Raw genomic sequence first — 14,534 nt, 5'->3', positions numbered from 1 at the left:
CCCAAAGATGCCCCAATGTCAAACTTTAACTTTAGAGATTATTTATTATCCTGTTTTTACTCTGCCTGATACTACTGGTTTGAATTCCCAAATACAAAATATTTCACAGTAGTGATTAAAGATAATATTTTATTGGAGTAACTGAAAATGATTTTTTATGGTGCAGGGACTACCTTCTTCTACATGTACATCATTTCCTGGGTACTACTTAAGGTAATCTATAGTTCAGCTGGCTGTAAGCAAACTTCTCTCCCTTCCTTCAGATGCATGAACAGACCCACTTCTGTCACTAACCATCTGGCCAAGATATTTTTTACTGCAGCCCAGAAGATAGGGTGGACTGGGGCCTAACGTACAGGGTTGCACAGGAGAAGAACAGCAGTACTTTTTTTCAAGACTTAAGAATCTTCCTGGGCTTTCCAAATGAACAATTATTTCCCCTCATAATTACACTGAAGGGTAGGTCTTTGATAAAGGAATGCTACAAATGAAACCAAATGGTTCTCAAAACCAAGAACAAGCCTCAATAACTTCACAGTGACAAATCAGTCATAGACTACTACCACATCTTTATTCTTTTCTGTCATAAATACTTAGTGAGTGTTTATCTCTACACTGTTCCCAAGCACTACCATTAATCTGAGCCATCACCATGTCCACTGTGAGTAAGACAGGCATAGTTCAGTCCCTTAGTCCTGTCGGAAGGGCAGTAAGCCACTTGTTCTTGGCAGAAATCTTGGTCTGCATCTGGTTCCTTCTTTTCTTTCCTCAGACCATAGGACCCAGATTCCTTAGAGCCTAAAGGACCTTCAGAATTTTCTTCACCTTGTCTGCCTTCTGTGGCAAGTACCATATAGCTTAATCCCTCTGGGTTCTTGGTTTCCATTAGAGCAACTTGTAAGAAATCTCCTGAATTCATGCTAGCCATATTGTCATCTTTACCTGTTGAAAAGTATGTAGTTTTCATAAAAATTATAAAAAACATGTAAAACATATATAAGATACAAAAATTATTTTAAAATATAGCATCTACGTAATTTTATTTATTTGTAATAATATGCTGGTTGTATAAGAATTATGATATCAACTTTATGTATTTGATTAGCAAACATTTATGAGGACCACTAAGTACTAGGAAAGACAAAAATGAATGTCATATTCCTATCCTTGTAGCTACTGAAGTCAGGAAACTTAGGATGTTCTTAAAGGTTTTAGAGAAATTAAGCTAAAGGAACTTTAGAATACCAACAGAAAATTACATGCATACTTACATGTCTTCCCACTCATGTTATTTGCTTCATTACCATAACTGTAATCCATTGGATAGCATTTGTAAAACTCCCACCAAAGATATTTAATTGCTTTTGCTAATTTAATTTTTTGTGATTTTTTTTTTTTTGAGATTGAGAGAGAGAGAGGGAGAGAGACTTGCCAGGGCCTCCAGCCACTGCAGTAGAACTCCGTACACATGTGCCACCTTGTGCAGATGTGCAACTTTGCATGCTTGCATTACCTTGTGCATCTGGCTTACATGGGAACTGGAGAGTTGAACATGGATTCTTAGGCTTTGCAGGCAAGTGTCTTAACCACTAAGCCATCTCACCATCCCTGCTTATTAATTTTTTGAAAAATAATTTTTATATGAAACGTTAATTTCTTTTTCTAAATTCTACCATTGTGTATCCAAGAAAAATCATTAGATAACTACGTTATTGGTTCAGAATGCTAAAAACAAGATTTAGTAGGCTGACCCTGACAAGCCTTCAGCAATTAATACATTTTATTGCATAAAGAGGGTAAGAGAGAGAAGGAATGGAGAAGGAGCAGTCTATTTTACTTTTGTTGAAAACTATTTATTAGAAAGCCTACAAATCAAACCTAAGGCAGACATCCTGAACAAACATGGCATGCATTCAGCAACCTCTTTAAGTGGGAAATATTAAAATAAAACTTCCTAGTAAGACAGGGTATTTACAGACAAGACATATGCCTGCTGACTGGCTATGTTTAGAATAGCACATGAACATTTAGATTTGTTTCCTGTCGAACTCTCTGGGACTGGTGAGGTGATGTTTACACAAATGTTTGGATGAAGTCACTGGTATATTTTTACTAGATGCCCAGATATGTTACTGACCTTTTCTCTCTCTATTCCCTCTCTCCCCATTAGGTCAGTAGGACCACAAGAAAGGCATGGCATTAATGTTATAAACCTAAAGTATTATATTTAAAAGTAAAAAAAAAAAAAGGCATTTCAATGGCTCTCTTATCTTCTTATATATAGCCCATAAGAACAATGAAGACATCATCTGCTTTGATAAATATGCTCATCAATCTGCAGAGCAGCAAACTGTTATTTAAAAAGTAATTATGCTCAGATTTTCCTTGCAGGAACTGTCCCATTACACCTGTCATTTGTAAATATGCATTCTGTTTATTCTCTCTTCCTTTTTTTTTTCTCTCTTTCTACTTTTCTTCAGTCACAACCTCACTAATTAAGATTTTAGTGATTCCATATTTCTTTCTTTTCTTTATCTTTGATTTTGACATTAATTGTAAATAACAGAATGATCCCTCCTCACTAAAGTTAGATTCTGTCATAGAATCATTGGTTTCTGTCTACTACAATTTGATTCTAGTTCCTGTTAAAATTATTATTATTATGAATGCTTATTTTTGTTAATAATGTTTATTTCTTCTCTCTCTTTCTCTTTCTTGGTTTTCTAGGTAGGGTTTCACTTTAATCCAGGTTCATATGGAAGTCACTTTATAGTCTCAGGGTGGCCTCAAACTCATGGCAATCCTTTTACTTCTGCCTCCCAAGTGCCAGGATTAGAGGCATGTGCCACCCCACCCAGCTCTTTTCTATTTTTGAGACAAACTCTCACTATATATTTTTGGCTGGCCTAGAACTCACTATGTAGACCAGGCTGGCTTCAAACTTGTAATGATTTTTCTCCCTCTGCCTCCCAAGTGCTGGCATTACAGGAATGTATCACCATACCTGATTTTGTTAATGATATTTAGAATTTTAAGTCTTTATGCTAACATATAGCATCTAAATAAATTTAGTATAAGACAAAAAGGTATATCATTTCTAATAGACAATAAGGAATAAGTGTTATTTTCTCTGGCCATTTAGACAATTAATGATAGCATAATCTGGAAAAGTGTATGCAGTTTTCTAATTACAAACATGGCTCTGCAGAGAATGGGAGCAAAGGTTTAAAAGCAAAACCAAACTCTGCCCCCATCTCAACAGTATGTTCATATAAAAGTTGTTAAATTTCAGGTTTTGTAAAATGATGATAATGATACTCAAACAGTCATTGGAAGGATATAATGAACTAATCTACATAACATAGTGAGAACGGCAGGAAGACACTACAATAAAAATAGGTAGGAATATAATTAAAAGCTTTTACCAAGTATATTTTGTTATGGAATTTAGCATTAACATCATTTCTTACCTGCCGTAGCCTCACAGATGAAGCATTAATACAACACTATAATGAGATATTTCTATGGAGTCCAAGGGTCTATGGAAACTTCCAGTGGAGCCTTGGGTAAACTAATTTGTTAGGCTCATCACAACAGCAACTAAGATTTTTATAAAATAAATGTAACACAGGGGAAGAGAGAAATTCCATGAACAAAGAGTAAGGAATTTTAAAATATAACTCAAATAGAGCTGAGTTTCCTGGTACATCCTGTAATATAGCACTTGAAATATACAGACAGTAGGATCATGAGCTCAAAGACAGACTCAGAATCATTGTAACTTTAAGGCCAGCCTAAGCTATTTGACAGCCAATATCAAAATTGAAAAAAAATGAATAAATAAATAATAAAATACAATGTAATCAAGTGTAAAATTCATGTCTCAACGGAATTTGGCCGCTCTTTTTTTTTCTTTTATCACTCTCTCCCTTGTGGCTTTCTTCTTCCTTTTCTGACTTCTATCTGTGTCCCTCATTTTCCCTTGTCAATTCCTCATATTCATGTATGCTGAGCGGTACATGTTTTGCAGGAAATCACACAAATAAAAGATGTTCATTAAAGTAATTAGAATGGCTTCCTGGCTGGAGGAAGTAGAACAGGAGAGAAATATGGGGACAAAAGGAACAAATAAATAAACAAAATAAGAGAAAAGCCCTGCAGAGGCCAATGGTATTAACATAGCATAAACAGAGCCTATAATTAGTTTGACTTTGCACTTGAAGTCCAACTGGTAAAAGATAGGGCAAAGGTAAACAGATCCTAGCAAAATATAGTCTAGAACATTAAGTCTCCTCCATACTATTTTACATTAAGTCCAGTGGACATAACATGATCTTTCTTTAAGTTAGTATTTAAATGAAAAGTAATTTTTAGGGGAGAATGCAATAAATGGCTATGTTGATGATAATGCCGGTATTTTATTCTTCCTAACAGCTTACAATAGTTCTGAGTATACTGGGGAGAAAATTCTGAAGAACCAAACTTACCTCCAAAGTCTTCATTTATGACTCCCATGGTGTTTGTTTCTTCTGTTGACTTAGGAATAGTATTTAAGGAAACATTGCTGAATAATTGAAATTGGTCTTGAATTTTATGGAAAGTGGGCCTTTGGTCAGGTTCTTGAGCCCAGCATTGGGTCAATAAATTCCACCTGGATATGGGGATAAAAATGAGACAGTAAATGATGACTAGACAACATTACCAGTAACTCAAGTAGAAGTACAAAAATTGAGCTATTTCTGATTTCCCATAATTTATATAATAGTGTGGCTTTGTTCTTGTAGGTGACACATATAGTAAATGGAAAATAGTAACAAAAGGTAAGTCTTTTATTATCTGTAACTAAGTTCAGATTTTCTACCTACCAGGAGAAAATAACTTTATTAAGAACATTAAAATTTATAATCTAGTTTAGTTTACATTTTAAGTATTCTTTTATGTTTTTCATAATTGCTATATTTTCTTGTATAATTGATTCTCTCTTATTTCTAGGCTATTCCTATCCCTCCACCCTTTTTACTACATTGTATCAAGATACCTGCAGAAAAGCAAGAGGTTTATATGATGTGTAGCAGCACCACTAGAGACCCTTTGAACTTGTATCTTCACTGATCTCCATGGCAAATCTATAATCCAGTCCGAAGTGACTATTTTCACCCATTCCAGAAGGTACCCAAGATCACCAGCCTTCTGTGAACTCTGCTTATTTTAAGAGCTCTTGCCTATTGAGTAGGCTTCCCTGGGACTTTGTCATATCTTGTACCTGTAGACCAGACACAAGAAATCCATACCTGTTTCTTCTGTGTGCCCATAACAGCCTGCTTAGCAAAATCTCTAGCTCTCAAGCAAATGTTCACACCATATTAGAAACAAAGAAAATCTGGAAGGATAAGCTTGAGTTTCTGTCTAGGCTTTCTATTCTACCTTCTTCACAATGATGATTCACTCTGTGTTAAGGTAGGAGTGAATACCTTCATGGCCCTACCTTTCTCTATAAAATTCTAAAAAAAAAAAATTATAAGGAAAAGATCATGACATCAAAATAAAAGGGAGACTGATTGAGAGGGGGAGGGGATATGGTGGAGAATGGAGTTTCAAAGGGGACAGTGGGGGAAGGGATATTGTTTATAATCATGGAAGTTGTTAATAAAAAGTAAATTAATTAAAAAAATAAAAAATAACTTACAGAAAGCCTGGTGTGGTGGCACATGCCTTTAATCCCAGCACTCGGGAGGCAGAGGTAGGAGGATCGCCATGAGTTCAAGGCCACCCTGAGACTACCTAGTGAATTCCAGGTCAGCCTGAGCCAGAGTGAGACCCTACCTCGAAAAACCAAAAAAAAAAACCAAAAAACTTACAGAAAGACTGTAAGTCACCCATATATTAAAAGGAACGAAGTTTCTACTCATTTCTCTTTCTAGTAGACTGTCCTTATTAAAGATTATTATGGTCACTCAAATCTGGTATTTTAGACACTAACAAGGATCTGAAGGACTCTATAAAGGTCTCTCCTTCAAATGTGGTATTCTATTTTACAAACTCATGAAAATGATCAACCAACTGCTGTCTTTTCTGATTTTCTAGAGCTATAAAGTAATAGAAATAGAAAGATAAACTTGGAAGTATTTAAAGGTGTTTGTTAGTAGTACCATATCAACAGAAATATACATAATTCAAATTATAATATCAACGATTACAAAAAATAACATAAGTTCTAACAGAAAAGGAACATTTTGGATGAGTTGTTCACAGAAGTTCTTCTGCAGAGATAACATTTAAGCCCATGAACTTGTAGGAAAATAAGATGCTAGTCATGGGACTAAGAGGTAGATAGAAGACAGGGAACATACTAGAAGAGGAAAATGCATGTATAAAGTCCTAAATTTGGAAACAGTTTGGCACATTATAGAATATGAAAGAAGGCCAGTGAGGCTAAAATGAAGTCACGAAGGGGAGAGAATGAGATGACATTAGGAGAATGTGGGAGCACTCAGGTCTCACAGACCAGGTAAAGTTCTTGATTTTATGGCCCTACATTGGAGAACTATTGAAGGTCTTAAAGCAAGCACATGCCCACATTTTAAAGGCTTATTCTAGCTATTGGATGAACAATGGATTATATAGGAGTCATTTGTAAACTACCGAGTTAAAAAAAAAAGACTAAGTAAGAGGTAATGATGTTTTAGACTTGAACAATGGCACTAAGAACAAGATTATATTCAAAGACTAAGAAATCATCATATGTATTGTGCTTAATATAGAGAGTATCTACTTTACAAATATAATGCTGTATCTAATACATTATATATAACACGCAAACTCCACTGTCATTTATTTCATTTCTAGAAAAGTACCTCAAATCAGAATACTGAATATCAAGACATTATGGGGAAACCTTACATTGGACTGTACATTGTTCTGATGATTTAATATGTATTATAAAGAACTTATAAAAGGGCTAGAGAGATGGCTTAGTGGTTAAGCGCTTGCCTGTGAAGCCTAAGGACCCCGGTTCGAGGCTCAGTTCCCCAGGTCCCACGTTAGCCAGATGCACAAGGGGGCGCACGCATCTGGAGTTCGTTTGCAGTGGCTGGAAGCCCTGGCCCGCCTATTCTCTCTCTCTCCCTCTATCTGTCTTTCTCTCTATGTCTGTCGCTCTCAAATAAATAAAATAAAAAATAAATAAATAAATAAATAAATAAATAAATAAATAAATAAAAAGAACTTATAAAATTCCAGACTTAGCTTTATTTTTCAAAAGCTAAAATTGTTGATGGGAAAGAAGTGATCCACAGCCTTATCTTCATATATATTGTTTATAATCAATGCCATGTAGTAACAGGGATGCTCCACATGTCACTGATCGACATCAGAGTTTGATATAAGATTGTAACTGGTGTGAGATCATGGAGTTTGAACAAATAACCAAAATGCAATCATGATGACTAATCTAGAAATTACTCTAAGAGCTAAAAGGAGAAAGCAAAATAATTCTTAAGAGGAAGCACTTCTGAAAATAAAGGCATAGTACCATACTGACAAACTATGTTGGGATATCATATTGAACTTTTGAAGTTTTACTTTATTTATAACCTCGTTAATTCTACAAAAGAGACTATATACTTAAGAGATTATTTAGAATAGAAAGAAAGGAACAGGAAGAAGTAAGGGGGGAGAAAGCAGAAGAAGGGAGAAGAAAGACAGGCAGAGAGAAGCTATCATTGTTGCTGACAGAGCTACCTGCCCCTTATCTTACCACTTCTTCTGCTCTGCAAAAGATCAGCCTCTAATTTCATCTATATGATTTCATTAAGCAAATATTCTCTATTTTTCAATTATGAAGGTTTTAACTTAATTGAATCTAGTCATTACTCTTTACTTAACTTTCTAGATGACAAAACCACATGATTTAGTGTATATAACCTTGTTTTTACTATCTGAAGACAGACAAGGACTAAGAAGAGAAATATAATGTTTTATAAATGTAAAGCATACAATATAGAATCTCAAATATGAACAAAATGAACAGGTTTTGAAGAATTCATTAACAGTTAAAATACTACATTTAGCAGCTAAAATTACTTGCTTGCAAAGCCTGATGGCCTGGGTTTGATGCCCCAATACCCACATCAGGCCAGATGCACAGTGATGCATGCATCTGGAGTTCATTTGTAGTTACAGAAGGCCCTGATGTGCTCATTCTCTCACTCTCTCTTCTTCTTTCTCTATCCCTCTATTTCTACTTGCAAATATTTTTTTAAAAAAATAAAAGAAAATACCATAGCATCTTTCAGTTTTTTGTTGTTGTTGTTGTTTTTTGGGGGGGTTGATTTTTCGGGGTAGGGTTTCACTCTGATCCAGGCTGACCTGGAATTAACTCTGTCATCTTAGGGTGGCCTTGAATTCATGGTAATCCTCCTACCTCTGCCTCCCGAGTGCTGGGATTAAAGGCGTGTGCCACCACGCCCAGCTTCATCTTTCAGTTTTTAATGGGCAAGTTTCTACAGGTATTTAGACAAAGCACATAAAATAGAGATTCAAGAATTACCTTCCTCATTATATCCAATCATGGACTTACTTTGCAACTGAGTGTGCAATTTCATATATGTATGTAAAATGCTATAAATGGGTGTACAATTTTTAAGAGTAAAAATAAGATGGTATATATCCTTTTCTGCCTCAGTTGACTTGTAATTTTTAGGGGCTCTCCATTAATTCGAGGTGCCACTGAGACGTCCATCACAGGACCCTGAAGCAAATTGCCCTTTGATCCTGTTTCTTCTCAGCAGTGGTGTGGTTGTTTGTGCAAACTAAAAGCTGGTGAGAACACTATTAGCTGGGCTTTCCCCTGTATACCTAAGCTGATAGACAGAATCATAGGAATGCTCAGAATCCTGCATTCCAGCAATAGCTGAGGACAGACAGGCATCTAATGCTCACCTGACCCCGAATGCATCCAGGTGCTGAACATTTAAACAGTAAATCAAAGGTGTAACAGGGCTCAGTGTAGACTTTCCACCTCTAAGTTGGGCCTGTGATCTCAAAGAACCACTTCAAATAAAACTTAGTTTCCATGTACTCGAAGGAGAGAAGTTAATCTTTATCATGACAACTTAAAGCCATGGCCAAACTGAATAGCATTGCTGAGAGCTTTACTTCCTAGGACAGCTCATATTCCTGGTTGCCAGTGGGGCTTAACCCTTTTCAGGATTCTGCAGAGTTATGTAGCTAGAAAGAAGTACTGCTCACTGTTGTTAGTGATGTTCAAATAAGTTTCAAGACTACCAATGAAAAACATAATTCATGAAAATATATTTTTACAGAATACAAGTCAATAATATATTCAACTGGTGAATTTTTCAAGATAACACTAGACATAATATTATATTTTCCCCTCCTAATCAGTAATACTTTTCTAGCACTCCTTCATCCTCTTCCTAGTTGCCTTTTGGGATACCATTAAATGGAACAACATCTGACATGTCTATATTTTATACTCCACAATTCAATTATATTCATCCCATCATCCTTAACAAAATAATTGATCACATCTGTCAAATTGTGATGAGGTATATTACCTACTCCTATGGGGAGAAGAAAATACGTCAGATAAAATTCTAAAATTATAAGGAAAGTTATGTGCACTTGAAATTCAGGGAGGAATTTCTAAGTGTTTGAAAGATATGTAGGAGATGCAAAATAGTGATTAGTATGCCAATTGTTTAGTTCAAAATTATTTCATATTTAGGCATGCTGTCTTTTTTCTCAAGCCCTGTCAAGGTTTTCAAATTTTGTATAATTTCTTGTCTTTAAGTCATAGATTTTCCCCAATCTCCCCCCAAAAGATTCATGAATCATCTTCAGGCTTATTATTTACTTATTTATTTATCATAAATAGGGAAAAGAGAAAGAGGCACATAAAGAGAGAGAAAATGGGCACACCAGGGGCTTAAGCCACTGCAAATGAACTCCAGAACACCTTGTGTATCTGGTTTATGTAGGTAGTGGGAAATTGAACCTGGGTCCTCAGACTTCACAGGCAAGTACCTTAACTGCTAAGTCAAGTCTCCAGCCCATGAATCATTTTACAAATCCACTGCTACCAAACTTGGTCAAAGTGTGTATATATTTTATTTCCCTGAAAATATCCCAAAGGCTATAAAAACTGAATTAAGAAATACAATCTTCTAGTTGGTAGATTTAACATTCACTAGTAGAAACTGAAACCAAGATGTCCAGCTCTAAATAATCTTTTGGCCCAAGCCTGAATAGTCCTCTAAATAACACAGCATCCTACCATGGTGTGCATCTGCCTACTGCTAGTTCTTTCTGCAGTTGTCTGTACCACACAATTTAGTACTTTATTATATGCTGGCTTGCCATACAACTGCTGTGCGTCTCCTCATGCAAAGTACATTCCAAGATGTAGCATCTCTGTGGCCCTGGTGTAACCTCTATAACCCATACAATCTTGGGCATAGTGTGGCTTATATGTGTTGGTTATTTGTTTTAGAAACCTCTTAGCTAAATTTTTGTTTCTGAGTGAAATAACATGTGTATATATAAGTAAAAAAAAAATCATTCTCTGTTTAGTAAATTAAGTCCCACAATCAGTTTATATTTTATGTGGGATATAAAAACATGTAAATTCTACTTTTTCTTTTAACAGGTTATACCACTTGGGTTGCATATGCACATGTTTTTGGTTATAATTATGTTTATGTTAACATAAATAACTTACAGATGATGAGGACACCTTCTTGGTGGCTCCAATCTCCCTCCTGCTTGAACATAGTTTAAAACAACAAGGTTGGAATGTGCTGGGTAAGGTTGATGACCAAGAGTTAAAATCTCCCAAGCTAGAATTCGAAAAGACCTAGGATATGAAAGGACTTGCTTTAATTGTACTTATTGCAAACATCAGGTTTGCAGTCCCTTCTGCAGCAGCATTAGTCCTAGGACCATGGGGGCTGCTTTGTGCTTGGCCCCATTAGCCATGTAGCCTTATAAAAGGCAATTAATATACTTAAAAACAAGTTGCAATTAAGAAAAATAGACCAAGACACCATGAATGAATCACATTTCAAAAGTGATAAAAATGAAAAAAAGACTAATTGAGAGGGGGGAGGGGTGTGATGGAGAGTGGAGTTGCAAAGGGAAAAGTGGGAGAGGGGATTACCATGGTTTATTGTTCTATAATTATGGAAGCTGTCAGTGAAACCAAAAAGAAATTAAATTTTTTAAATAAAATTAATGGAAATAAAAGTAACTAATTAAATAAAAATAAATGAATAAACTCTAGGCATCAGTTTATTGTGAAACATTTCAAAGTAAACATTTGGAAATATAATTGAACATTAATTTATAAATACTAATTTCTATTAGTCACAAGCTTATACACCTTGGGAATATAAGAGAATACTTGAAGTAAATCCATCTATTTCACATACAATTGTTAGATAAAGGATGTAAACTGACTGGGGGACATACAGACAGACACATGTACACACTGAGACACAGTCATGCCATAGCATAGGGGGAGGGGTGTAAGTGGCTGAGAACCAGAATCCCTCCTCCTTAACTACCAGCTTGAGGCAAGTCACTTTTCTGATATCACATATTCAAACAAAAATATTACCAGTAGCTACACCACTGAAACAAAACACAAAACAACATTGGAGGTCATTTTATGATCTTTTCTAGCTTTGATATTTGACAGTTCTGCACCATTTCTCTGCATCACATTTAGCTCACCATATATCAGATTGAGTAGTGAAGATTCCATCCATCAGACTTTCTGGAGCCATCCACCTAACAGGGAGCAGACCTTCACCTCTTTTTCTATAGTAATCATTTTTATAGATTTCCCTTGCAAGTCCAAAGTCACCAATCTTCACAATCCGAGGACTAGTATAGTCTTTCACAGAGACAAGGCAATTTCGAGCTGCCAGATCCCTATGGCAAAAATCACATTTAATAATAAAGTTCCAGAGACCAAACAAGTAATACCAGAAGCTCTGTAAAAAAATAAATAAATAAATAAATAAAATAAAAAAGGGGGGTACTTTTTATAGAAATACTACTATTTTGAAGGAATCCAAATGTTGAACTCTTTTTTTTTTTTTTGGTTTTTTTTTTGAGGTAGGGTCTCACTTTGGTCCAGGCTGACCTGGAATTAACTCTGTATTCTCAGGGTGGCCTTGAACTCACGGCAATCCTCCTACCTCTGCCTCCCAAGTGCTGGGATTAAAGGCGTGCACCACCACGCCCAGCTCAAATGTTGAACTCTTGTGTGATCTACCCAATGAAACACTGTCCATGTCCATACTAACTTTGTATCCAGAATGTCACTGTACCTATGAATGAAGTGCATCTGTTCCAAGTAGACACAGCCTTTTGAAATATCTACACACAGGTCTACAAGGTCAACCAAGGTGAGTAAAGGACCATGAAACTGTAAGAAATGATGGAAACATTATAAGTGCATTTCCAATTGTCACAAAATAAATGCATATATTATGATTTTATATATAGAAAGATACATATATAAACATATACAAATTTATATATTCTACTCTAAAGAAATGTGTTGATAAGGTTGTAAGAATTCAAACAAGAAGAAAGTATGTATACTTTCTATCCAGATACACGTAATGATAAGCCATATTTATGGTAAGCAGAAATTATATGGGATTTTTATAAGAATAATATCAGGGTTGAGGTCAGGTAGACTAAGATTTGAAATCTAGTTCTGCTAACAGCTAGCTATATAAATTTTCTCAAGCTCATTCATTAGGCAACTTTCTCATATGTAACAAAAGCATAGTATGACTGACCATGCAAGGTCCAAACTAAGATGTTTAATACTGCCAATCTCTAGCAAGCATCTGATAAATGGTATCTTATCTCATAATTAATAATAATAATAATTTAACCAATGCTAGCTAGTTTAATGATTGGCCTAAAGACATCAGTCAAAAAGAGTTATCTTCATGAGCCCCATGTAAACTGTTAGCAATATTCTAAAAGCCATCACTAATATATACTTGAGCCTGTATGGCTTTCAAGGATTTCCAATTAAAAACAAAAACTTCAAAAATTTTATTAGTAGCATATGGAAACACTTCAAAGTTCCTGCCTTAAGGCCATGGTCATACATTGTGTGTTTCCATTTCCTTGCAATTACCTTGGTTCAGGACTTTATAATCCCTGATCTGTTGTATCCAAAGATTTCCCATGTTTCCACCCTCCTATCCTCTCATTAGCTCACTTGCTGAACCCTACTCCCAATATAATCCATTATAAATTCCTTATCACAGCCCCAGGCTGTATCTCCCTCTGTATGTCCATTCATTTCCCAATGCTTCTCCTTGCACAAGCCACACTTAATTTTTGTTGTGCTACTTGCCATTCCTTGTACCAGTTCTACATTTTTCCATTTATTTTTTTTCCTACTGTTGATCCCTGCCCCCAGAAAGGATCTTTATTCTTGATATCCATCAGCATCAGATAAGTAGATAATAGGTACAGGAGTAAAAATGGCATAAAAATTATCTGTAGAAGCTAGAAAACAAAAATGAAATAGCTTTATTTTTGAGGAAGAGGGTGTTCAACACAGAATCCAGACAAATTATTAATCAAATGTGAGAGAATAAAAGACATATTAAAAAAAGAACAAAAAAGTAAAATTTTGCCTGCCTCACATGCATGCTTTCTCATTCTTTTGCTTTCTTAAAACAGACAACGTATTATTGATATAGAAAGTAAAAGGGCTCAGAATGGATAATAATGAAGAAATATGACTAGGATGGACAGGAAAGATAAAAATGACTATGCTGGAGTAAGGCTCCAGAAAGAAAGTGTCTAAGAAAAAAAAGCCTAAATTGCTAGGTTATCTGAGGATTCAATCATATTGAGAAAAGTGATACAGTTCTATCAAAGGGTTAATAGAAAACAAAGTAAATTAAAAAGAAAGCCAGAGACACTTACTAAACTATTCCAAGAATGGTAAAAGGCTCCACAGTCATGCATGGAATTTAGCTAAATCAGCTGTCTGCAATAAATAAATAATCATACAAGTGCAAATCTAGACTACTGATTAGTTTGGAAAAAAAGTTATAACTGTTTGAGGAGGGGTAAAACAATTTTCTGTCTGTAAAGTTGATAGGGTTGGGCAGATATATGAGGAAGTCTGAATTGAAAAGTTTTTTTTTTTCCATAATAGGAACAGAAGAGGTTTCCCTCAAAAGAAAAATCAGTTTAAGCACAGTACTTAGAAACATACAGCTAAACACCATAAGACAGGTCCACACTTGGGAGGTACAAATGAGACAGAGCACATGTCTCCTGTTTTCACACTATATACTTTGCTATATATTTGTTTTTAGTCATATACTATTTGACAGGAAGTAAAAACCCAAATGTGATTTGTGTCATGTCTTCTTAGCTGAGTTGTGAAGTAGGATCCCACAGACAGTCACCTCCTGGCCCTGTCCAGTACGATAGTGTTTCTAGAATGCACACTGTGTCAGGTA

At 35.4% G+C, this 14,534-nt stretch overlaps 1 protein-coding gene across 1 annotated transcript in view; it reads right to left on the bottom strand.

The window, feature by feature from the left end:
- Nucleotides 1-634: 634 nt before the first annotated feature.
- Ros1 (ROS proto-oncogene 1, receptor tyrosine kinase) overlaps nucleotides 635-14,534 on the bottom strand; it is a 255,231-nt gene continuing 241,331 nt past the window's right edge. Inside the window, exons 35-39 of the mRNA XM_004651359.3 lie at nucleotides 12,357-12,454; nucleotides 11,755-11,955; nucleotides 10,742-10,876; nucleotides 4,488-4,651; nucleotides 635-942 (exon numbers count right to left, since the gene is read on the bottom strand). Of these exons, the coding sequence (XP_004651416.2) occupies nucleotides 635-942; nucleotides 4,488-4,651; nucleotides 10,742-10,876; nucleotides 11,755-11,955; nucleotides 12,357-12,454 (906 nt within the window). The remainder of the gene's footprint in view (nucleotides 943-4,487; nucleotides 4,652-10,741; nucleotides 10,877-11,754; nucleotides 11,956-12,356; nucleotides 12,455-14,534) is intronic.

Source organism: Jaculus jaculus, chromosome 9 (assembly GCF_020740685.1).
Source record: "Jaculus jaculus isolate mJacJac1 chromosome 9, mJacJac1.mat.Y.cur, whole genome shotgun sequence".
Taxonomy (NCBI): domain Eukaryota; kingdom Metazoa; phylum Chordata; class Mammalia; order Rodentia; family Dipodidae; genus Jaculus; species Jaculus jaculus.
The sequence above is the reverse complement of the archived record's forward strand: the minus strand, read 5'-3'. Positions and strand labels throughout refer to the sequence as shown.